This window comes from Hyaena hyaena, unplaced genomic scaffold, assembly GCF_003009895.1.
Source record: "Hyaena hyaena isolate Hyena2069 unplaced genomic scaffold, ASM300989v1 scaffold_560, whole genome shotgun sequence".
Lineage (NCBI taxonomy): Eukaryota > Metazoa > Chordata > Mammalia > Carnivora > Hyaenidae > Hyaena > Hyaena hyaena.
The window spans coordinates 99,015-123,561 of record NW_024081192.1 but is presented as its reverse complement, the minus strand read 5'-3'; the positions used below and the strand labels follow the sequence as shown (position 1 = coordinate 123,561).

The 24,547-nt window shown below is 55.4% G+C and overlaps 3 protein-coding genes across 8 annotated transcripts; 1 reads left to right on the top strand and 2 right to left on the bottom strand.

The window, feature by feature from the left end:
• The first annotated feature begins 371 nt into the window (after positions 1-371).
• ARHGAP9 (Rho GTPase activating protein 9) lies at positions 372-8,004 on the top strand. Of its 6 annotated transcripts, none has more exons than XM_039256180.1 (18): positions 375-476; positions 789-1,122; positions 1,421-1,644; positions 2,575-2,799; positions 2,983-3,096; positions 3,291-3,395; positions 3,657-3,718; positions 3,855-3,945; positions 4,130-4,225; positions 4,383-4,481; positions 4,734-4,875; positions 4,955-5,062; positions 5,408-5,506; positions 5,684-5,761; positions 5,908-5,961; positions 6,214-6,348; positions 7,035-7,140; positions 7,709-8,004. In XM_039256180.1, exons 2-18 carry the CDS (start codon positions 807-809, stop codon positions 7,878-7,880), a joined length of 2,226 nt encoding a protein of 741 aa, XP_039112111.1. In that variant the 5' UTR covers positions 375-476; positions 789-806; the 3' UTR covers positions 7,881-8,004. The 6 variants fall into 6 exon arrangements, with proteins under 6 accessions (XP_039112114.1, XP_039112111.1, XP_039112113.1 ...); XM_039256182.1 differs by having other exon boundaries at positions 376-476; positions 3,855-3,889; positions 4,113-4,225; XM_039256181.1 differs by lacking the exon at positions 375-476 and having other exon boundaries at positions 656-1,122.
• A 160-nt stretch (positions 8,005-8,164) lies between these two features.
• Positions 8,165-15,723, bottom strand: GLI1 (GLI family zinc finger 1). The gene is made up of 11 exons (XM_039256186.1): positions 15,627-15,723; positions 15,306-15,398; positions 14,870-15,065; positions 14,451-14,595; positions 14,013-14,102; positions 13,789-13,926; positions 13,318-13,467; positions 12,062-12,226; positions 11,351-11,581; positions 10,500-10,767; positions 8,165-10,100 (listed from the first exon to the last, which is right to left on the bottom strand). Exons 1-11 carry the CDS (start codon positions 15,721-15,723, stop codon positions 8,356-8,358), a joined length of 3,318 nt encoding a protein of 1,105 aa, XP_039112117.1. The 3' UTR covers positions 8,165-8,355.
• A 6,271-nt stretch (positions 15,724-21,994) lies between these two features.
• Positions 21,995-23,307, bottom strand: INHBE (inhibin subunit beta E). The gene is made up of 2 exons (XM_039256188.1): positions 23,010-23,307; positions 21,995-22,749 (listed from the first exon to the last, which is right to left on the bottom strand). Exons 1-2 carry the CDS (start codon positions 23,305-23,307, stop codon positions 21,995-21,997), a joined length of 1,053 nt encoding a protein of 350 aa, XP_039112119.1.
• Positions 23,308-24,547: the final 1,240 nt, after the last annotated feature.

Genomic DNA, 24,547 nt, shown 5'->3' with positions numbered 1-24,547 from the left:
ATGAATGAACTCACACACTGAACAAGGACTCTGCCCAAGAGGCTTTTGTACAGAGGGTTGTCTCAGGCCTCTCAGCTCCCAAAACACATCCTGGATTGAGAGGATGGTGGGATTTTCACCTTTTCCTCTGACTTGGGACCCCTCTGTACTTCTCCCAGCCACTTTCTCTTTCTCTCCACTTTGGTCTTATTATTGCTCCGGCTTTGTTTCTCTGTCTGTCTCTCAGAGTCTGCACAGGAAGCACGCAACTTTAGGTCTGAGGCTACTGGTAACGGAAACATTAGTGCCTGTGTAAATTTAATAAAGGTCACAGACTTTTTTTTTTTATCTTTGTCATTAATTCCTGTCTCTTTGCCTGTGTTCTGTCTCAGACTTGATTCTTTCTCCTCATCTTCCTGTGTCCAGCTCAAAAGTCCTGCCACCACCACTCAGGACCAGCTCCTCCTGCCTGTGGATTTGCTGATGGGCCTCAGAAGGTACTTGGAGGAAAATCACGAGGCTAGCCTCTCTCCTCTGATTTCCTGCCTTGCTGGCCTCATAGCTGCTGACCACATCCTCTCTCACCTTACTTATATACTTCCTCACCCGTTACATCATCCAAGAGTTCTCAGCCCCCCAAACCTGTCACTGATGCCCGCCCACCCAGGCTCTCTGCTTTACTCTCAACCCTCTTTCTGAGGTTCCCATCCTTACCTTTCCCCCAATACTGTTCTTAGAACCATGTCTCTCTGCTTGGAAGCAGCCAGTTGTGTCTTTTTCTGGATCCCCAACACCTCTTTTTCCCACAGGTGACAGTACTGACCACAATGCTTTCAGGCCGGTGGTGGCCAAGTACCTGGGGGAGCCTTGGGCTGGGAACCCGAAACCCTTCTCAGGGATCCCAGCTCTGTGCGCTCTATGCCTTCACTTACACTGGAGCAGATGGCCGGCAAGTGTCCCTGGCTGAAGGGGACAGGTTCCTACTGCTTCGAAAGACCAACTCAGACTGGTGGTTGGCAAGGCGCCTGGGAGCACCCTCCACTTCTCGACCCATCTTTGTCCCGGCTGCCTATGTGGCAGAGGAATCGATCTCTTCCCAGAGCCCAACCACCATCACCTCCAGCCAATCCCTCTGGATTCCTGGTAAGTACTCCCTTCACTTTCCTACCTCCCTGGCTTCTAGGAATTATTGGAAGGATCTCCCTCCCTCAAAGCTCCCGCTGACCTCCTTCTCTTATTTACCTCTGGTCAGCCTGCTTTTCATCCCCGTCACAGTGTCCCCATTGTCCCTCTTCCTAGTCTTGAGCTTTCTAGGTCTCATGTACTTTTCTGTAGCCTCCCCCTGCTCTTGTCTTCTCCGTGAACCCCTGGGATGACAGATGCAGCCAATAGCACCCCTCTGATCACCTGCTCCCCACTCTTCCCATTTCTCTGTTTCTAGGGCCAAAGTTGTTTCCTGGCTCTCTGGAGGAGCTGCATCTGTCTCAGGAACCCTCAGGCAGAGCCCAGGCCACCTCTAAGCAGCCTTCCCCTCTGCCCCCCAAAATGTGTAGAAGTGTCAGTGTTACCGATTTGAAGCCTACCCTGCAGAAACCCTTTCAGGAAGGGGCAAATGGAAGATCCCTCTCTCAGGAAAACTTGCTGACAGAGGCCAGTGCCAACACGGTGAGTCACAGCTCTTCTGAGTTCAGTAAGCAGTTATTTACTGCTGGGCACACAAAATCTCTGCCCTCAAGGGATTTCCATGGGGGTGACAAACACCCAAACAAATAACTGTTGGTATTGATAAGTGCTACCAAGAAGCATAAATATGGTACAAAGTGATGGAGGTGATCTGGGAAGGCATCTCTGAGGAAATGACATTTAGTTGAATCTGAATGAGGAGGAAGAGACTGCCATGAACCAAACTAGGAAATGAGAAGGAATTTAGCTGAGGGACTGCAAGTAGCAAAGATCCTGAGGTTACTGGAACCTGGCATGTGATAGAGGGACTGTAAGAAAGCCGACTAGTTATGTTGGTCTCTCTTCCTCCTGACTCCTGGCCCTGGCCCAGGGTTTTTCCTGTGTCCCATTTTGCCAGCTCAGGTCACCAACAAGTCCCATTTAGAGATCTAACTCCCTTGCTCTTCCTGAAGACTCAGCTCCTCCCCTCTCTCTTACTTGCTAGTGGATGAAAAGTGGCCTTCCTCTCTCACACTCCCCTAGCAGGGGTCTCTGACACCTCTCCCTCTCTTCCCTTTCACTCCGTAGTATGTGAAGGTGGGGCACTCCCCTCAACCATCCCCCCCCCACACACAAAAAGCCGGTTCCCCTTTCCTGAGGCCCTGGGGTAGGGGCGGGGTGGGGGAGGAGGGAAGTTGGCAACAGGAAGTGAGGAGAAAAGCAAAGAAGACAGGGGGAGGGAGTAAAAAAAAAAAAAAAAAAAAACCCAACCAGCTGGGGACTGGGGTTTCTCCTCCATTACCTGGGTCACCCCAGCCAGGAGCTGGGGGTAAGAAAATAGTGGGGGAGCGAGGAGGAGGTAGTTAGGTGGAGAGAAGATTGGGGAGGAGCACAGGCAGGATAACTACCTTTTTCTTCTCCCTTTGCTGACAGGCAAGACCCCAGCCCCTCATGTCAGAGCACCCCGTGTACTGCAACCTAGTGGACCTTCGCCGCTGTCCCCGGTCTCCTCCCCCAAGCCCTGCGTGCCCCCCGCTGCAGAGGCTGGACGCCTGGGAGCAGCACTTGGACCCTAACTCCGGGCGCTGCTTCTACATAAATTCGCTGACTGGCTCCAAGTCCTGGAAGCCCCCACGCCGCACTCGCATGCGAGAGATGGTGAGACTGTCCCTCCAGCTTGTTCCTTTGTCCCCTCGACCTCCTTCTTTTCCCCGCGGAACCCCAAAGTAGTGTGTTTTCTCTCTTGGTCTCCCATCAGAAACTTGTAAGAAGGGTGTTGAGACCGGGTTGAAGTGGCATCTGGTTGTAGCTTCACTCCCTCACCCCCCCCCCCACCCCCAGAACCCTGGCTCCATGGAAGGGACGCACACCGGGAATAGGGACAACGGTGTCCTGCAACCTCAGGCAAAGGGCTCAGAATCTGAAACAGGGACCCGAGAACTGCTCGGCCCCCAGGTGAGACTTCCCCCCTCCTCCTGATCACATGCAGGAAAAGCCATCTTTTTACAACTCTCTTTTATGCAAGACATTCTTCTTCGTTACCCATCACACCCCAGCCTCTCACCCACATCCGCACCCTTCTTCCCCCTATAGCCAGGGACTCCGAAGTTGAAGTTAACTCCAGTTGTTCCTCCAATCCCCTCCCCCAGGGTTCACTCTCCCTCTGCCAGCATACCTCCCAGCTCCACCCCTCAGAGCAGCCGTCAGCCTTACAGCCCCCTCGAGCTCTGCCGCAGGTGTTGGACGACCCCCATGTAAGTCTCCCATTCCCTCGCGCAGGCCAAGATCCTCACTGCCCTACCCCCAATTCCTGCTCCTCTAGAAACATCTTCCTCTTTCTGAGTGTTCGCTGAGTGTTCGCTGGGTATCCTCTCTTACCCAGTCTCCCCCCACCCCCCCCAACTATAAAGGACCTCACTCCTGGGACACCCCCCCCCCCCCGGGAACGGTGTGGCAGCTGGGGTGGGGGGAGGGGCACCGGGTGCCTTATTGATACCCCTCGCTCCACTTCTCAGGAGGTGGAAAAGTCGGGCCTGCTCAACGTGACCAAGATCGCCCAGGGGGGGCGCAAGCTCAGGTGACGGGCACCGGGAATGCAGCTGGGTCTTGGGCCACTAGATTCTGTATTGTGGAGCTGAGTGCGGGACAGCGCCCTCCCCACGCGATTCCAAATGACCTTTGCACCACTCCCACTGCCCCCTCCGCCCCTGTAGGAAGAACTGGAGCCCATCTTGGGTGGTATTAGCCGGTAACAGCTTGGTGTTCTACCGCGAGCCACCGCCCGCCGCGCCCTCCTCAATCTGGGTGAGTGTGAGGGAGGGGGAGGAGGGGGAGTGCAGGAGGCGTTCGGGCTCTTCTACGCCCTCGAACTGTGGGGCGGAGGTGGGAACGGGGGAATAAAGGAAAGAGCACAGCCCCCCACGTCCTCGCCGTCCCCAGGGTGGCAGGGAGCCAATGAGCCGTGGCCTCAGTTTCTCCCAATTGCCAGGGACCAGCGGGTAGCCGGCCCGAAAGCAGCGTGGACCTGCGCGGGGCAGCCCTGGCCCACGGCCGCCACCTGTCCAGCCGCCGGAACGTCCTGCACGTGAGTGTCCTTCCACGCGTCCCCGAAGCTCCATGCGACCCGAAAATGTGCCCCCTGAAAATGCGCCCCCGGTTTCCCGCACGGGTCTCCCGCTCGACCTCCCTGCTTTTTACGTCCCTTTCCCCTGACTCAAGCCGCTTCTCTGCTGGGCCCTCAGATCCGCACGGTCCCTGGCCACGAGTTCCTGCTGCAGTCAGACCAGGAGACCGAGCTGCGAGCCTGGCACCGCGCGCTGCGGGCGGTCATCGAACGCCTGGTGAGAAGGATGGGAGCTGGTGGGACGGAGCCCGGGGAGGGGCTCGGCCCGGGCGGGGCAGAGGGAGTGGGGAAGAAACAGTGGGATGCTAGGGTGGTAGGGGGCTGGGCGGTCTCAGTGTAGTGCCCCGGGGTGGGGGCGGGACACAGGACCCCAGCAGCCCGTTAAGGTCTCGTCCGAGCTGAGCGTGCAGACTTCCCTCTTCTCTCTTCCGACCTCCGACTCGTCCCCTCCTCGCCTTGGCGTGTCTAGGATCGAGAGAACCCCCTGGAGCTGCGTCTGTCAGGTTCGGGACCTGCAGAGCTGGAGGAGCTGAGCGGCGGGGAGGACGACGAAGAGGAGTCGGAACCGGTGTCCAGGCCGCTGCTGCGGATCGGCGGCCGCCGAAGCTCGGGTGGGCGGGGCGCGGGGACCCGTCTCCCGGCTCGTCCAGGCTGCGTCCCTCTCGCGCTGATTCCACCTGCCTCCTGCAGGTCGATGTCCTGAAGGAAACGAACAGAACCGAGTGCGGAACAAACTAAAGCGGCTTATCGCAAAGAGACCACCCTTGCAAAGCCTGCAGGAGCGTGGCCTGCTCCGAGGTGAGGTGGGCCTGGCGGGCTCTCACCCTTCTCCTTAGTAGCTGCTGTCATGTATTTGCAAGCACTTTTATATTCCCGATCTGGGCATCAGCCCACTTTGTGGATGAGGAAATTCCAGTGAGGCTCACAGTAGAGCTTCCCAGACCTAGGTCAGCAGTCTTCTGAGACCACTACTATCCCCTCCACTGCTTATTTTTTGGGGGGAGAGGTGTACCTCCTAGGGTACAGGCCTAGAAAAGGCAGCCAAGAAGACCAGCCCAACTTTAGGGTGAAAACCCGTGCAGAGCAGCGTTTCCGTGGGCGATGCCGCCACCGGCTTCCCAACTCAACTCTGTGCTTCTCCAGACCAGGTGTTCGGCTGCCAGCTGGAATCACTGTGCCAGCGGGAAGGGGACACCGTGCCCAGCTTCGTGCGGCTCTGCGTTGCTGCTGTGGATAAGAGAGGTCACTTTCCAGAGACCACACAACCTCCCCTTCCAACAGGCCAAGGCCTAAAGATCCCCCCCTCCCACCCTAGTCTTCCTTCTGCATCATTTCTCTCCACCCTTGGATCTCTCACCAGTCCTCGCCACATACAATTTAGAGCAGGAATCCTTATGTGCGCCCTGCCTCATCTCCTAGGTCTAGATGTCGATGGCATTTACCGAGTGAGTGGGAACCTGGCGGTGGTCCAGAAACTTCGCTTCCTCGTGGACAGAGGTGAGAAGACTTAAGAGCAAGTGGTGGTACTAAGAATTTCATGCCTCAGAACCACAAGCGGTTCTCAATGAGGGAGCTGGCAGAGCAGGGATATCTGGCTAGAACTGTATGACTTAGCTCTTGATCTCTTCTCATCCATGTTGCAGAGCGGGCGATCACCTCCGATGGGAGGTATGTGTTCCCAGAACAGCCAGGACAAGGTACTTACGTGGCAGGCTCCTCAGACCCCTAAAACATCTGACATCTCCCCTGCTCCCTGTGGATCTCTCCATGTCCTGCTCCTGGGAGGGTTGTCCCCAAGCCCACCTCTGCTGCCTTGCCCCTCTGTGGGCCTACTAGGTATTCTGCGGTCTGCCTTGCCTGGATCTTCTCCCAAACTCTTGATCTCTCTGTCTGGCTCTCTCTGGCCCTTCATAAGCCCTGAGCCCCTCTGTACCTTCTTCTCCTCCCAGAAGGCCGACTAGATTTGGACAGTGCCGAATGGGATGATATTCACGTTGTCACGGGAGCACTGAAGCTTTTTCTCAGGGAGCTACCCCAGCCTCTGGTGCCCCCACTGCTGCTGCCCCATTTTCGTGCTGCCCTTGGTAAGGGATGAGAGTGTTGGGTACTATCTTAGTGTGAGGGTGGGGCATGAGAGGTAAAGAATAGGGGTTCCCTTATACCCTTCTATTCCATTCTGAGCACAGAGATGGAAAATAACTTTCTTTTTTTTAAATTTTTTATAATGTTTTATTATTGAGAGAGAGAGAGTATGAGTGGGGAAAGGGCAGAGAGAGGGAGACACAGAAACCCAAGAAAGCTCCAGGCTCTGAACTGTCAGCACTGAGCCTGACACGGCTCGAACTTGTTAATGGCAAGATCATGATCTAAGCTGAAGTCAGATGCTTAACCGACTGAGCCACCCAGGCACCCAATAACTTTCAGTTCCTATGCCAACTCTGTTGTGTTTTTTTTTTTGTGAATGGTTAGAGGACTAAGTTAAAAAGAATTCTAAAGCTGTAGTTGAGGGGGGTGCCTGCCTGGCTCAGTCAGTAGAGCATGGAACCCTTGATCTCAGGCTTGTGAGAGTTTGAGCCTCATGTTGGGTGTAGAGATTACTTAAAAATAAAATCTTGGGGGAAAAAATAAAGCTGCAGTTGGGCTCAGTGAAGAAGAAAGCAGTGGTAGATTAATAGTGTCTTCCATGGGCAAAGGAAAGAGTAGCGAGTTTACCCACCTGCCCAAGCATCTTCTTGGCCTCACCCCATGCCTTTCCCTTCACTCTTTCTAGGACTCTCTGAATCAGAACAGCGCCTCTCTCAAATAAGAGAATTAATAGGCTCAATGCCCAAGCCCAACCGTGACACACTGCAGTACCTCTTGGAGCATTTATGCAGGTCAGAACGTCTTTGTGCATGCTGAGGGAGGGTGGGGTGGGGCATTCGTGCAGCCTACCTTCCTCACCTGTTTAGTGGGCAGATGGAGGAAACAGGCAACCTCTGTTCAGGGCCTCAAGTGGAAAAATGGGGATCAAGAGAAGACCATTTCTTTTATTTGAGAGAAATGAGGGAGATCTAACCTCTCCCTTCGCTCTGCCTCTTTGTCTCCTGTTGGAACGGTGGTCAGTTGTGGCTTATTTGACTGAGCTGGGCCTGGGTGGTGACTTCTGAAAGAGGATAGCCGTTTGCATTAGTCTCCCAGTCTGTGAGCAGAGAGGACTGTAGGGGCGGGCTCTGAAGCTGGGAAGAGGCAAACATATCCTAGGTTGTATCTTTGAATTGTATCCCAAAGGTTTCTCTACTGGTCCTGTCTCCATTGGCCTTGAGGTCTGCTTGGTTTCCTTCAGCCACCACAGGGAGAGGTCCCGAGGCGAACTCTTTCCTGCTCATACCGTTGAAGGTCTAGATTTATTTGAAGTGATGAAGCTGCTGCCTTATAGCCCCTTCTCTTGACCTTTGCCCACAGGGTGATAGCGCACTCAGATAAGAACCGCATGACCCCCCACAACCTGGGAATTGTGTTTGGGCCAACGCTGTTTCGCCCAGAACAGGAGACATCTGACCCAGCAGCGCATGCTCTCTACCCTGGGCAGCTAGTCCAGCTCATGCTCACTGACTTCACCAGCCTCTTCCCCTGACTGGTGTAAGGAAGGAGAGAAAATGTGTTTCTCCTTATCTCTGTTGGGTACCCTTTGGTGGAGGTGAGGATAGTGGGTGTTCTGTTTTGAGGACTTCCCATTAAATCCTGTGTCTCCCATATGAGTAAGTGTCTTTGTGAGCCTGACCTGAGGGATTTGGGATGGGGTGAGGGAGCCTGTCTAAAGAGGGAAGTGGGCGGATTAACCCCTGCTTCTCATCTTGTTCCCTCTCATCACCCCTCTGGCCAAGAGAGTAACATGGAAAGCTGGGCTCTTTCGGATGCAGTTCCTTTATTATCCAGAAACAGTGTCATTATCAAATTCCTCCCCCAAACATATACAGAAGGTATACAGCCCCAACCCATACCCCCCATCCCTGGGGCATCCCAGGGGCTATGGCTCCTCCTCCCAACTTCTCTGTGGGGATGGAAACCCTTCAGGAAATGGATCTGTGATTCCTGGGATTCCCTACTCTTTAGGCACTAGAGTTGAGGAATTGTGTCTCCCCAGGCAGGGATCCTAGTAAGATACTCATGTTGCCCACAGCCATGTTGGGGGGCCCAGAGGGAGGTGGGGTATGTTCAGAGCTGTCCCCCTGATCATGGGAAGGAGGAGGACTCAGCCCCTGGGCCTCATCCAGAATAGCCACAAAGTCCAGCTGAGTGTTGTCAAGGTCAAGAGAGTCCAGAGGGTTGCACACCTGCCCTTCAGGAGGAGCGTATAAGGCAGGACCCCCTCCCAGCCTGCCCACCTCGGGATGACCACAGCTGGGGTTGGTGCCCCCTGCCTTGAGGGTCCCGTAGCAAGTGGTCAGTGGGGGCAGAATTCGGGGCGGTGCTGCTGGCCTATGGGAAGCCTTGTTTGCCCCCACTGCAAAATTTTCATGGCATGGTGGAGGGGTGGGATAGGAGCCTGACTTGTGACTGGGCAAGTTAGGTGCAAAGCCTGGTCCATATGTGGCCAATGGGGCCTTGGCAGGGCTTGGGCTAACCTGGGAACCCCCCAGAAACTTGGGACTCTGGTAGAGAGGTTCCTGGACTGGGGGATCTCCCCTGCCCCCACCCTCCCATAGCAGTTCCTGTTGAGACTGAACATAATTACACACAAGCTGAGCCTTGAGTTGTCCTGCAGAGTGAGCGGGGGAATCAAAATCCAGATCAGGCCTGGGTTCTGAAGAAAGATAATCAGAGGGTGGCTGGGTATAGGCACCTGACTGAGGGTACTGAGGAGGCGGAGGCTGGGGGTAGTGGGAGAACAGAGGCTGTGGGCGAGGAGGCCCCTCGCTGGGGTGGGCATTGAGGCAGGGTGCCAGTCCTGTGGAGTCAGAACCCACTGGACACCCCTGTTCTGGCTTGACCTGCACTTGTCCGTAATGTTCAAGACGAGGACACTGGTTGTAGACTCCAGCTGGAGCCTTGGGGCTTGGGTACAGCCCAGAGTGGGAAGGGAACTCACCCCATGGTTCAGGGGTGGGTTCAGGATAGGAGACCTGCTGGGGACAGGGGTTTGGCCCATAGTTGGTGGGTGGACCAGGCCCAAGAGGCAGGGAGCCTGGACCCCTAGCTCCATAAGGCTCAGCCACTGCCCCCTCAGGTCCCCCATATCCTAAAGCATCAGTAGGTGGGAAGTCCATATAGGGGGTCAGACCACTGCCTATCATGGAGTTCCCACCTTCCGGCTCTTCCCGTAGCCCTCTGGTGTCCATGGCAATATTCTCAGTGATGCTGGGGGGCTGTGGTGAGTAGACAGTGGTTGGGAGTTGGGGATCGAAGTTCCGTCCTCCCCCTGCCACAGTGGGGGCCGTGTGGACACAACCCAAGCTCTTGAACCGCTGGACTCTGGCTGGGGCAGGGCGGTCAACAGCCCGGGCTGGGTCACTGGCCCTCCGGGTGACCCCAACATTGGGGTTGTATCCTGGATACTCAGCTCGGCTTCTCCAGGAAGGCGCAGAAAGATTCCCCATCTGATCCAGGCTGGGTGCTGCCGTGGGTGGGGTACCACCTCCCCTGGCTGAAGCATATCTTGCCCGGAGCAGGTAGTGCTGGGCAGGGGTGAGGCTGGGCAAAGAAGATGCCCCATTCTCTGGCGGGGAGCCAGGGGGGAAAGGGGAGGCCAGGGAGGAGCGGCGGCTGACAGTATAGGCTGAGCTGACACTGCTGGAGCTGCTACTGCGGCGGTCAAGAGAAACTGGGGGGCCCAGACGGCGGGACACAGGGGTGCCTACAAGTGATAAGGAAAAAGGCAAGATGGTCAGGGAACCCCCTACATCTCACCCTACCACCCTATGGGGACAGCCTTGTCCCGGAATCCCAGGGACAGTCTCCTTAACTCTGACCAATCAGTTCTGTCTCCTCCCATGCCCTTTCTGTCTGGGTCACCAGGGATTCAGGACCACCATGAACAATTGTATAGGTTGCACACTGCACAGCCCTAGGGGGCAGCATTCACATTATAGACTGTATATCACAGTTACCTGATAGATGGAAATGTCTTGAGGAAAGGGGTCCTTGTCCTAATTGTATAAAGGTACTATAGGGCAGCCCTGAAGGGTGGAGTCCTCCCAACTTCAGAGGAGGTCCAGATCTCAGCCCAGCAACTATTCCCACACCCAGGTCTCACCAGTATGGGTCAGGCTGGGCAGTTTGAGGCCCCGGGGTCCTATTGGCCGAAGCTGATGTAGCTGGTCCAGTCTGAGGTTCTCAAGGCGGCGAAGAGTGGATAGACCAGTGCCAGCAATGCAAGGCCCCTCATCCAAGCTGGACAGGTCCTCAGTGCTGCCCCCTGCATTTCCAGTCATTTCCACACCACTATCTGTATTAGTTGCACTGCCTGCTGGGGAGTGGTCGCTACTGCAGGACGATTGGGCTCCAGGGCTGGGCTGCGGCTTCTGTGGGGAAAATGAGGTCTGAGTGTGGCCCCTCTCCACTCCCCTCCCCCGAGGTGCCTAAACTTGGCTAAAGCCCCTGCTTGGACTGGGGGGAAGCTTACAGATATAGGGAGGCTGAGCAGGTGAGGGTCAGGGGCAAACTGGAGAGATTTTGATGAGAAGAGCCTAGACTGGAGCACAGACTGCCTGGGTTCAAATTCGTGCTTAGTTCTGTGACTTTGGACAATCAGAACTTTGGAAACTATGCCTGAGTTTCATCATCTGAAAATGCGGAGAGTAAGTCCCCTTTTCATGAAGTTGTAAGTATATGAAATTACAGTCATATTACATGTTAATTATATATGTAAGCCATGCATAAGTTAGAGTAATATACTGAGCCCCATAAAAGAGTTTGTTAAACCTATTAATTAATTACACTAAAATCTCTCAATTTGAGGTAGTCTAAGGAGCACCACTGGCATGAGACTGGAGGGCTGTCCACAGAAGAGTGATTTACAGAGGACATGGAAGAGTTGGAAGGGACTAGAAGAATGTGGGCAGGGCAGATGGGGCATGGAGGCAAGGGTAACCCAGGCCAGCTCACCATAGTGCCCTCTGGCACGGTCAGTCTGCCCTCTTCCCTGATGGGGCCTCCATCCCGCTCCCTCTTGGGCTCCACTGTGGAAAGGGATGGTGCCCTGGGCAGGGGGCCGTCTCCTCGGTGCCGCTTGGTCACATGGGCATCAGGACCGTGCACTGTCTTGACATGTTTCCGCAGTGAGCTGGGATCTGTGTAGCGTTTGGTGCAGCCAGGGAGCTTACACACATACGGCTTCTGTTGAGTGAACAGGGAAGACAGCAGGTAAAGAAATCAAAGCGGGAGAGTGCAGAAGGATTGGGAAGGTGACATCAAGTGGAGACAAGGGGGTTGGAGAGAAATGCACAGCACCCAAGGAATTAAGGAGGTGGGACCCTTGGAGTTAAAAATGAGCAGGTCAAGGGGAAGATTAGGAAAACTGACAGCCCAGGTCTGTGAGGCCTCCTAAAGTCAGGGGTCGAAGGGACCAGGTGTCTCCTCTAGTTAGAATGGGTCGATTTATGTTGGCCCTTTGGCTGGTTAGAGGTAGGGGGTGGGATGGTAAGTGGAAATTCTTGGTTTCAGAAAGGACTTATCCAGGTGAATTAGGTTGTGGGCGGTGGGGGGGGGGTGACTCACCTCCGTGGAATGGGTGCTGGGCTAAGGGATTTCTTATGGGGGAATCTCCCCAGTAGCTGGCTTCTCAAGTGGGGAGGGTCTCTTAGGTAGGGCATTCACCTCATTGGAGTGGGTCCGATTCTGGTGCTTGGCTCGGTCACTGGCATTGCTGAAGGCTTTACTGCAGCCCTCGTGCTCACACATGTATGGCTTCTCACCCGTGTGTGACCGCAGGTGTGTCTTCAGGTTTTCAAGGCGTGAGTATGACTTCCGGCACCCTTCAAACTAGGGGATGTTGGGGTCAAAAGATAGCTCTCAGACAGAAGGACATGGAGATTAGAAGAACCGTAAATCTCAAAAGGGACGTGCATCAGAGAATAGAACTCAAGATGGGAGAGCAGTTCCCAAAATTCAGGGATAAGGGCAGGCAAGAGCTGGGGAAACATGAAGCTATAGTCACTCTGGCTGCAGGGACACGGAGATGAGGCAGTGAGCATCCCCTGGTCAAGCTGGAGCAGATCTTCCTGTACCAGGCTCTTAGGCTGCCTCAGGATGGGGTCATTCTGGGAGTGTATTACATTCTTTGCACAGACCTTCTCCGTTAGGCAGAGTAGTAGGCACAGTGCCGAGGGCCCAGAGTACTTTCAGGGGCCCACAAAATGTTTTAATTAATTAATTTATTTGAGGAAGAGAGAGAGTATGTGCACACTTGTCACGAAGGGGCAGAGAGAGAGAGACAGAGAGAGAGAGACAGAGAGAGAGAGAGACTCTTAAGCAGGCTCCATGCCCAGCGGGGTTTAATCTCACAACCATGAGACATGAGACCATAACCTGAGCTGAAGTCAAGAGTTGGATGCTCAACCACCTGAGCCACCCAGGCACCTCTAATTTATTTTATTTTATTTTATTTTATTTTTTTATGATTTATTTATTTCTAGGAGAGAGAGAGACAGCGTGAGCAGGGGAGGGTCAGAGAGAGAGGGAGTCACAGACTGAAACAGGCTCTAGGCTCTGAGCTGGCAGTCAGCACAGAGCCCAATGCGGGGCTTGAACCCACGAACCGCGAGATCATGACCTAAGCAAAAGTCGGACGCTTAACCGACTAAGCCACCCAAGCGCCCCATCTCTAATTTCTTTTAAAAGCAAGGGGGAAATAGCCTTTAGGTCCAAGGAAGTGTCCAAATTAATATGCAATATCAATAGGTTCAATTTTATACTAATACAGTCATAAAATACAATTTTTAAATATTTGTTTATGGAGGAAGTGGCCAATGAAGGCAAAAGTGCCTAGGATCCGTGAAAGTCATATGAGCTCTGCCTTGGTGGGGAGCCCCAATTTAGGAAGGGACCCTGAGCTTGGGAAGTGGGTGCCTCACCGTGCACTTGTGTGGCTTCTCGCCCGTGTGTCTGCGCATGTGGACCACCAGCATGTACTGGGCTTTGAAGGGCCTCAGCTCCCTGGAGCAGCCCCCCCAATGGCACACGAACTCTTTCCGCTCTCCATGGATGTGCTCACTGTTGATGTGCTGAAAGAGGAGATACAGAGGCTCTCTGAGGTTCCCTTATGCCATCAAGACCCAAAGCAGACCTTCCCTTGACCGCCCCATCCCACCATATTCCCCCAAGGCTTCACTTCACCGGGAAAGAAGGGGCAGAAAGAACATCAGAGCCCATGTCTCAGTCCTTCCAAGTTTCTAAAACAAAGCTATAGCTCCTGAGTTTCTGCCTACCCCACGAGGCACTCAACCTCTGACCTCAGTATCCTGACCTCCTGCCTAATTCCACAAGGTCCCACCAGAATGTCCTACAAGATCCAGCCAGCATTCCTGTTACCCCCTGGGGCTCACGTGCACCAGCTGCTCCTGGGAGTCAAATTCCTGGCTACAGCCATCCCAGCGGCAGTCAGTCTCATACACTGATTCAGGCTCAGGCTTTTCCTCTCTCTCCAGGTCCTCCCGCCCATCCAGCATCCCCAGCAGGGGATCCTAGGGCACAAGAGGTAATCCTAGGGTCACTTGGGTGACAGCTTTTGTTTCGCTCAGGTTTCAGAGGTAAAATCATCCCCTCTTACCTGTGTGCCTGTAGAGTTGGGGCTGGACATATCACCCTCCAAGGGCTCCTCTGGGCACTTGCTAACCAGCAGGTCCAGCTCAGACTTCAGCTTCCCCAAGGGAAGAGGTGAGGGTGATGAAGGCAGAAGTGGGCAGAAGGAAGAGGGAACCCAGCCAGGTTTTCCTGCCCTGCGTGCCCCCACCCAAGCCGCTGGCACCCCTGGTTTTAGAAGAGACTTCCTCCTCAGACTGCACTGGGGTGGGCAAAAGGTGGGGGATCTCATTTGGAAGAGTCTGATCCAGCCCCGAGCAGTGAACCCCGGCAACAACACCCCTTCATTTGTCTGGTACCGAAAACTTTTATATCCCCTGTCCTTCCTTCACCTTGCCCCGTAAAGTCCACCACCACCCACCACTCTGAGCTGAGGGAAATCGGGTGGCAATATGAGGATTCTCACCTGGCAAGTTGGGAGGGGTCCCCGGGACTGAGGATGCGGCATCATCCCACCCTGGGTGGGGTCATGGGGACCACAGGGCTGGACCCCGAAGGAAGGCGAGGTGCCTTTTTGGTGATTCATCTGGGGTGGGAATCCCAGAGATGGGCTGAGGAGAAGGAGGAGGAGGAGGAGGAGGAGAAGAGGCAGTCACTTAGGACTATCATCTCAGAAAGTTGCCGGAGCTCTTGGGCTATTTGAAGTGTTCCTGAAAGGTGGTATGGGAGGTGGCTAAGGCAGTCCCAGGGAAGTGTTGAGGAGGGCTTCAACATCTTTGAAATGATAAGGATTAAAATAAGGTCAAGTGCTTTGGAGGGCTTGAGGCTTTTAGTAGGGTTTGGTAGGGTCTTTAGGGGGGCCTTTTAGCCCAAGGCTATCTGCACCTCATAGTGCCGATGGAGAGGTGACCATAGGAGCCCCCTGGAGATGCGCAGCGTGAGTTGATGAAGGCCACAAGGGAGCTGGGTGAGGTGCGGATAACTGTCTGCAGATCCAGGCTGGCATCCGACAGAGGTGAGATGGAGAGTGCCCGCTTCTTGGTCAACTTGACCGCACTTCGGGGAGGAGGAAAGAGTGGGGCTGGGGCAGGAAACAAGCAAGAGAGCTATAGTAAACAGGGCACGACTCCATAAACCCCACCCATGGGTCCTGACTCTGCTTTGCCCTACTGACCCCATCTGTGACTTTTTGATCATGCTGACTCCTTACTCCAATCTCCAAACGTTTCCTCTTCTAAGTTAGATCACCTGCCCACCCCCACCTCATTTACTACAAGTCCTAGAGGGGCAGAAAAGGAAGAGATATTGCCTGAGGCCTCACCCTCAGTGCAGCTGTTGGTCTCCCTGGCTGGCCCATAACTGTGGGGGCCAGACATGAAGTTGGCCTGGTGGCAGAAGGGCAGACCAGGCAATCCTAGAAAAGAGAAAGCCAGAATGAGGAATAGGAATGGGGGACACATAAGGCCTCACCTTGAAACCCCATGAGAGGCCTGATCCCATATTCCGAGCCTATATGACACGAAGCCTCAAATCTTCTTGTGGATTGGAAACTGGCATGGGGTAGGAAATGGAAGAGGGATCCCCGGGGCTGGTTGACAGAGCTGCCAGTCCTCAAGCCCCGGAGACTGGCATTTGCACTGACCTTCTGTCCCCATGCTGGGGGCCTGACTGGGGAGGGGCCGGAGACAGCAGGGCTCGCCATAGCTACTGACTGGCGGTGGGGTCATCGAGTTGAACATGGTGTCTCAGAGGAGAGTGTGGGGACACTTCAGGAGGGGAAGGGAGATCTGCAAGTTATAAAGGCAGGAGGGAAATGGGGAAGGTTAGATAACTAATTCAGGTATAGAACCCTGGGCAGAGTCCCTCTAAGACCACTGCCATGGGAAATCAAATTGAATCGAACATCACTCAGACAGGGCGAGGGTAAGAAAAGAAGTCCTGAAGAGCCAGAGGCACTCTTGGGGATCTTTATGGGAACTGAGTGGGATCTTTGCCTGGATGGTCTATGCGAGCACAAGTGTGTACGTGGGGGGGGGAGGGGTATCATGAACTAATTGAGCCTATATGAGTCTGAGTCTCAAGGAATTTTATGCCATGGGCCCTCTATTTCTTCTTGCTCTGACAATGGGCCAGCTTTGAGGGGTGGGATGGGGGAACTCATGCTGAGCATCTAACTTCAAGCAGCGCGAAGCCCCCTTTCCCTTTCCTTCATTTGTTCCAGCCCAGGGACAACCCGTCTACAATTTCTCCAGTGTCCAGCAGAGGGAGCTCTCGCCACAGCCCAGACATAGCGGCTGATGGGGCCCCGGAGGGAGCAAGGAAGATCTGCCTTTTTCTCTCTAAGGCAGAAACTGTACAGAAGGGGATAAGGTTTCTGAGGTAGTCTCCTGGCTCTGTTGAGTACAAAGAGTGGAAACGTGTTATTCTGGGGTGGTTTGAATCTGGGCACCCATGTAACTTTTTGGTGTATTTTGCGGGAACCGAATAGGGACTGTAAGAGAAAGCTTTGGGAGAATGAAAAAACAAAGTCATCATACATTAGAGAAGAGTTGTGAGAGAGGAAAGGGTGCTGCTGTCCGCTTTTCTCCTCAAACTCCAGTTTGTGTTCCACCCCGGGTTTTCTGGTCTCCCGGGACTGAGGGTGGGGTGGGGCGGGGTAGGGTGGAGAACGACCGGGAGCGGGCCGGCCGGCGCGGTGGGTGATCCCGGGATGCTGGGATTTAGGGTGAGGGCGGGGTAAGATGGGGAGCGGAACCCGGACCCCATGACCCAGCCCAAGCTCCGCAGCCTGGGCTGTACCCTTCCTAACTCCTCCTTTCTCTGCGGAGAGCGGGATCCCGCATCCAAGACCTCCCAACTCGACCTTGGCACTCTGTGTGTGTGTTGGGGGGGCACAGCTGGCTGGCAGCTGGGTGGGGGGACACTTCTCCCGCCTCCTAACTCTATGACTCACCCAGGGGAAGGAGGCGGGGGCTTGCAAACGACCCCCCAAATACTAGAGACTCCCCAAAACGTGCCTACTCAGTCACCTTTCAGTGCCACTGCCCAGCCGCAGGGGAGTCGTGATGTAAATGGGGCGACATCCCTCCTCGCCCACGCACGCCGCAGCCCACCCACGTCTCCCCTTCAACTAGTGACAGGAAAATTTCGCCAACTTTTCCAGCTTCAGTTAAGTTTTTTCTGGGGTGTGGATGAAAGCGCAGGATGGGGCAGGGAACTCTAGGGTTCCCCTGCTGGAGCCCTGAATCATCTTCTGTGTCTCCCTATTTTCCAGGGTCCCCCCCGCACCCCCGCTCCCCAAGTCCCAGGAGCAGGCCCCGCCCCCCTTCTCCCGGTCCCGCCTTCCCCGCCCCCGTGCCTCCTCGGCCCACCCAAGTCGCCGCCGCAGGCTCTGGCTGCAGACAGCTCCGCTTCCCCCGCCCGCCCCGGGAGCCCAGTCGAGCGAGCCGCGGTGGAGGGAGGGCGGGGGGAGCTGAGAGGCGGGACACATTCTTCCCTCCTCCCCTTAGTGCATCCAGAAAGCTGGTAGTGGCGCCCAGGGTGGGGGGCACTGTTGGAGGGTGGGTGTCCCAGTGGGTGGAAAAGAAAGAAGAATCCAGAAATTATAGGGACAGAAAGTGACTGGGTAAATAAAATAAGGTGTGTATGGAGAAAGGTAGGGGTCAGGACACCTTGGGTTCCTGATTATCACAGCTGGCTTCCCAAGGGTTAACCCCTCCAGACCCCCGGGAACCCCTGAGTGACGTCAAGGGCGGGGTCTGTACCGCCCGGCTGGGGAAGCCGGGGAGCTAATTGGGGAGGGGGGGTGTCTCTGGGCCCCGCCCCCATAGGGAAAACCACCCTAATTCCGGCCCTTTACAACTCCCCCGGGAAATTGCCCCGCCTTCTCCTTCCACCGGACGGTAAAGACCTGTCTTATGAAGACCCCAGTTCTCCAGCCCCCAAAACCTTAAGTCCCCAGTCACTATGGGATCCCCTTTCCCTAATCCTGTCCCCAAAGCTAGCTGCCCAGGGCGGATTGTTTCGGGGTCACCGGGCCTGAAAGAGGCTTCAGAGCGGGGAGCAAGGGCAGGCAGGGTGGTCTGAGCAAGAGGAGGGGCCTCGGGCCCCCAGCTCCCGTTGGGGAGGGGGGTGTCCAACGGGGATACATAGGCAGGCAGTGGCCAGTGGTCCCGCCCAGTCCCAGTAGGGGTCTCCCTGCGCCTGGCCCCAGCTGTCCCGGTGGTCCTGAGGTCAGAGGGTCAAGACAAGGTCTCCTCCACTCCTCCTTAGCACCCCGACCACAGCCCTTGGGACTCAGGAGTCGGAATTCCTTGGGGAGTCTTTCTAGGGCCTAAACTAGACACTGGCCCCTACAGCCCCCTTCATAGTCCAGAAGACACTCCTTTCCCCCATAACACATGCACCAGCAAGCACATCTGTCACAAGACAGGTCAGGGTTCAAGCCTAGCCGTCCCCCATTGGTTTTGTCGCCTCACACACACCCATCCCCACCCCACCTAGGGCTCTCTCCTTAGCTGTTCCCTCCTTTCAGAAACACTGACGTCCTGCTGCCGGCGCTCGGGACACACCTGGAGTTCCCTGTCTACCACGCAGACCTCCAGCTAGCCGTCCCTCCAGCCTCTTCATCCCAACCTCATGAAAGTGAGATGTTTCTAATATGTGGGAGAGGCGGAGACAGACAAAGAGATCCACGGTGGCCTGAGACAGAGACCCAGAGACTGTCAGAAGAAAAAAAAAGATACAGAGAAAGGGAGATACAAATGAAAAAATTCTTCAAACTTTCTATTTCTCACCCCAGGCTCTTCCACCCCCGTTTTGCCTCTGTGCCCCATGTCTCCCTCTTGGCTGGGCAGAGTCCCTCGCAAGCAGGGCATCCCCTCGGGCCCCCTCCCCCACTGCTCCCAGGTGGTCCCCCGCCTGCCCCCCTTCTCACCTCCTTCTGGGCGCTGGGCTCGGGATGCGCGGTCCAGGGCTAGAGTCTGGGCTGGGGGGTGTGCGGTGGGGAGGGGGGGCGGACAGGGCCACGGCAGCGCAGCCTCAGTGCCACCCCCACCCCCCCTAACCTGGCCGCCAGCCCTCCCGCCGGCCCAGCCCGCCGGGCCGCGAGCCGGGACCACCCGCGAGAAGCGCAAACTTTTTTTTTCCCTTTTGCAAAAACTTTTTCTCGCTCAAGCAGCTGGCGCGCCGCCGCTCTTCCCGCTCGCCTCTCACCTCCCTTCTACTTCCCTCCCTCTAGCAGTTCTGGGAGATGAGGCGGGGTAACTAAAAGCAAGAGAGGGGGTGCCGGGCTTATTGCACCCCCAGGACCCCCAGGATCCTCCCCCTCCCTTGAGGGACCCTATACTGCCTACCCCCCCCCCGCGCTGAACACGCTGCTGGTGGTGGGCAATAAATCCCGGCATGGATTCTTGGATCGGCTGCCCACGAAGAGGCCCCCAACCAGAGCCTGAAAAAACTGAGAAGTATATTAGGGAATGGCAGGGGGAGGGGGGGGGGCGGAGGCGACGAAAAAGTCCGTCCGAGAAAGATAATATCGGAGGTAGTGTCGTCGACTTTGGTCGGTGCTAATGAGCATTATGCCATCCTGTATTTCATCTGCCGGCCTCTTTCAATGGAACGTGAAGGGGTTAGGACAGATTTGGGGTTTGGTGCAAACAGGACTGAAACAGCGTTGGCTTGTTATTGAGGGGTCTATAGAGCATAAACAAGAGAAGCAGTGGCTGAGGACCTGGGTGCAGACTATGCGGTTCACAAGGTTTCTAAGGAACCTGGGATGGAAGCACCGTTCCGCGGAGAGCCCCCCGCTCTCCTACTTCTCGAAGTTCTGGAGACTGCGGGCACCTCCGCACCTCTGTGCGGTTGGCTTTCGGCGCTTCCAGGCTGTCTGCTCCCTCTGCTGGCCCTTCTGGCGCATGACACTCTCGAGTCTGGAATCAGAGTAGACTGGGGCAGCTGAAGAAGGAGGCTTGACAAGTCCTGCCAGCAAAGCCCTATGTTAGGAGCCCAGGGAGGGGATTGTATGAGCCCAAAGAAATGGAAAGGCACACTAGAAGAGGCTGCTTGTACAGAACGGTAGTGTCTGATAGGGGAGTGCCCTGTCCCTTTAGATTTGCGTTGCCATGGTGACTGGATGCAGGGGAAGGGGCAGCTATTTTAGTCTCTCTGACCTTTCTTTATGAGAAAGGGGAGAAAACATGGTGAGGAAAAGGAGTCTCTTCCTTTCCTGTCACCCCTCAGACAGACCTCCCACATCCCAGCTCTGCTTCCAAGAACCACCTCCTTGGGCCTGGAGACTTAGTAGGTTAACTGTTCAGAATGAGGGTCAAGGGGAGAAGGTGAAACTAGGGAGAGGCCCGAGGCCCTACAAATATAGGTAGGAGCTGTGGTGGAACATAGAAGGAGTCCTGTGGGACCCTCCCTCCCCCATATGAATTTGGCCCAGACATCAGTTACACCCAGGGGGCAAGCAAGACCAATGGTCACTGGAGAAGGTAAGACCATCGGTCACTCTACACATGTTCCTGTCCCAGCCATGTGCCTTTTCTTTCAGGGAACATTTTTTTTTAAGTGTTTTTTTTTTTTAATGTTTATTTATTTCTGAGAGAGAGAGACAGAGACAGAGTGGAAGCTGGGGAAGAGCAGAGAAAGAGGGAGACACAGAATCCGAAGCAGGATCCAAGCTCCAGGCTCTGAGCTGTCAGCACAGAGCCCGATGCGGGGCTTGAACCCATGAACTGCGAGATCATGACCTGAGCTGAAGTCAGATGCTCAACCAACTGAGTTACCCAGACGCCTCTCAGGGAAACTTTTTTGAGCCCACCACTTTTTTTTCCTCCTCACCCAGGTCTCTAGCTCAGTGATTCTCAAACATTTTGATTTCAAGACCTCTATACACTCTTTTTTTTTTTTTAAAGTAGGCTCCATGCCCCATGTAGGGCTTGAATTCATGACCTAGAGATTAAGAGTCACATGCTCTACCCACTGAGAGAGCCAGACAACCCCCCTTTACACTCTTAACATTTATTGCATTTTTGTTTATGTGGTTCATATCAATGTACTATATTAGAAATTAAACTGAAAAAAAAGTTTGTAACACAAAAGTACACAAGCACATATCCTATTAACAATGATGTCAGAAAGATGATGTAATCACATGCCACGTAGCCTCTGGAAAACTCCACTGTATACTTTTGAGATAATGAAAATAAAAAAGGCAAATAACATCAGTATTATTATGAAAATAGTTTTGACCTTGTGAACACTCCTGAAAGGGTCTCAAGGACCTTTCGGGGGTCCCCAGACTGTACCTTGAAAACCTAACCCTTTAGACTATCACCCCAGCCCTTCTTTATGACTCATGCTTGTTGGGTTTCCCCCTCATTTTTATTAGGAAAGTGTAAACATTTGTCTCCCCAGTGTGTCCTGTCCCCCATGGGGAAAAAAAACCCAGGGAACTTCTAGGGCTCAGCACCCCTCTCTCCTGACTCCCAATTCCGGGGCTCTCCCAAACACCTCGTCTTAGCCCCTTGCCCATCTCTTTCTTGACCCTCCCTTAGAGCTCTTCCATAGTCCCTACCCTTGGTAAGTCTATTTCCCCAGTCCCAAGCCTGCTGGGACCTTGGTCTGCTTCTTCCTTCCTTCACTTGAGGACTTTCTCTTCTTGAGAAAGACGAAGTAATTTTTCTCTGCCTTCTCCTTCCCTCCCTCCATCCCTCCCTCATGTCTACTATTTCTTCATAGGGGTTAGGGTAGGCAACCATGCTTTCTGGGCAGACTCTTTTAGAGAACTCATTTTTCCCATCTCCCCACACATCAACCAGCCTGGAATAGGCAAGAGTCTGGACGAGCAAGTGCCCCCTTGGGTCCCCTAGGGGGCAACCCAGTCATACCGCCACCCCACCCGTTGGGTGGGGCTGTGGATCAGGAATCTAGTGTCTCCAGCCACAGATGCCCTTTGCCTGGGAACCCCCAACTGATCTCTTTACTCCACCCCCCCAGGTCCTCTTGCTAGCTGCAGCCACAGGCCTCCACCACCATATCTGGCACATCTGTCTTGACCACATTGCCGTCACGGTCAAGGTAGAGGAGAGAGAGGGGTCTTCGGGCAGTAGGGACGCAGCAGGAAGTACCCAAGGGCCAAGGGTTGTTGGCCTTGAGGAGGCTGAAGACAGCAGAATGGAAGGAGGCAGCAATGCCGGGGCTGCCTGCCAGGTGAGGGGGGCACTGTCCACTGCAGTAATTTAGCTGGTACCCCTCTGGCTGCAGGATCCAGTCCTGCCATCCCAGTTCCTGGAAGTCTACATAATGGTCTCGCCTGCAACATAAGGGGGTCTCGGGCTCACAGGTGGGGGTCCTCCTCCTGGCACGGCCTGCTCCAGGCCCACTGGGCCGGACCTTCAATTCCAGGAAGGGCCGCTCCTCTCCCGCTGTGTCCAGGAGCCACTGTGGGACGGCAGTGGTGTTGCCTCCTAGGAGTCTGCAGTCCAGCTGGAGATTCAGGACAGCGGACTCCTCCCCCCTCAAGCCACTAGAGGGCAGAGTCAGAGCGTGCCAGCCTGGGGTTGTCGTCTGGTGCTGGGCCAGGAGGGTGCGCGACCCCCCGCGGCGCCGCCTCCCTGGGTTCCACCTGAAGGTCCTCAAGTAAAGAGTCCCGGGAAAGGTGGGGAGCACGTGCAGCCAGAGGCGGGCGTGGTACAGGCGCTGGGACCGAGCTGTGGGCAGGTGGAAGGTAAGTGTGGAGCTGCAGGCTGAAGCGGAAGACTCTGCCAGAGAGATGGAGAAGGGACCAAGGAATGTGAGCAGAGACAAAGCTCTCCTCTGAGACCCCCACAAGCCCTGCCCACGGCTCTCCCTAGCACCCACTTTTAGAGGAAACCGGGACTGCCTTGTGTCCCCTGTCCTCTGCAACACAGTCCCTGCCCCAACTTCTCCTCCCACACCCTGCGCCTTCTGCCTTCTCTGTCAGTCTCCCCTGCCGCCTTCCTCTCCCGGTCTGCTCTCTGCCTCTCTCTCCCCCACCCACCTGTGATGGTAGCAAAGCTGATGACCTCCTCCCCATTCGCTGGAGCCACACTTCCCGGCTGTAGTCTCTGGAGGGCTCTGGTCAGCGCTGCCTGGGGTGGAGGGTGAGTTATTCTGGGACGACTGGTCAGGTGTAGCCCCTCCAAGATCTGCTGCTTGGCTAGCTCCAGGACCAGAGCTCGTTCTGCTTGGGGTGCCAGTGTGGGGCCTCCGCAGGAGGGACAGGCAGACCCTGCCCCCTGTGCCCACACCAGGGCCCACAGCAGCACCAGCTGGCGCTGGACTTCGGGGAGCCCCATGCTCCTGGTGAGTGGCCCTGGGTTGGGTTGGGAGCCTTGGATGGCAGTGCTCCTTCTGTTGATCCAACTGCGTGGAAGCCAACAAGGGCACAGCAGCAGCGGACAGCAGTGCCACACCTACCCTTGGCCAAGGGTACAGCCACCTGTCTTCTTCCTGGGACTCAGGAGGACAGCATGTAGATGGTCCTATGGGTAGCTGAGTTTAGCGCAGTCTGCCCGTTTGACCCTCATGGCCTGTGGCTGGTTACTGACTGGGGCCTCTTTAGAGCTGCAACCTGGGGCTCCCTCACTTAGTGGGCAGCCAGCAGACCTACCCTCTGAGCCCCAGGATTGGCCAGCTGTGCTGCCCATCAGGTCCCTGAAGGGGGGTGTGTGGAGGTTCCCCCCGCCCCAGCTCAGGTTTCACCATCTGGCCCTGGTCACTGAGTTTGAGGTGGGGTATGGGGGTGGGGGGTGGGCAATGTGGACACGCATGATGCAAGAAAGAGAATGATTTCACATGCTCAGTCCCCAAGGTCTGGGGCTCGGGGGAGGGACTGCATATGAGCAAGGTGGGGAGGGCCATTTTCCACATACCTCCAGTCTTTCTAGCTTGCCTGGCCACCTGTGCCACGGTGGTTTTCATGGGGCAGCTGTGAGTTCCAATGGTTATTTCTCCAGGGTCTCTGGGCCAGAAGGAGAGCTCTGATCTCTATTTCTAGCAATGGGGCTGGGAGCAGGGAGAGGTTGTGGGTGGGAGAGGAACGGAGTCCTCCTGCCCAGGCCAAGGTGGCAGTGCCACGGGGCACGTAAGTTGCCTCTTGACCCTGCCTATGCTGGCCGCCCAGAGTCCAGTTGGACTGGAGCACAACGTGGAGGAGGGCTGGAGCATGGCGGGGGGTGGGGGTGGCACGTTGCTGTGCTGTCTGAGGAACCCAGAGAGGTAGGGGTGGTGGTGATGCAATCTTAGAGCAGGGCAGAGTCCACCAAAGCTGGCAGAAGGGCATGGGACTTGGGAGGGCCCATACCCAGCTGCTGGTTCTCTTTAAGGGAACGGTGAGAGTTGCCTAAATTTAGGGCATCCTGGAAGTGGTGCCAGGCCTCTGTGAATGGGGACAGGAAATGGGAGGTTTAAGGACTTTTCAGAGCAAAGCAAGATGAGTGCAGCAACCTCAGTTCCAATCCCAACCCTCCTTACCACACTTCCTCACTGACTAAGTGGAAGGGCCATGGCCCCGCCACCTTGAACTTATGAGGGTTG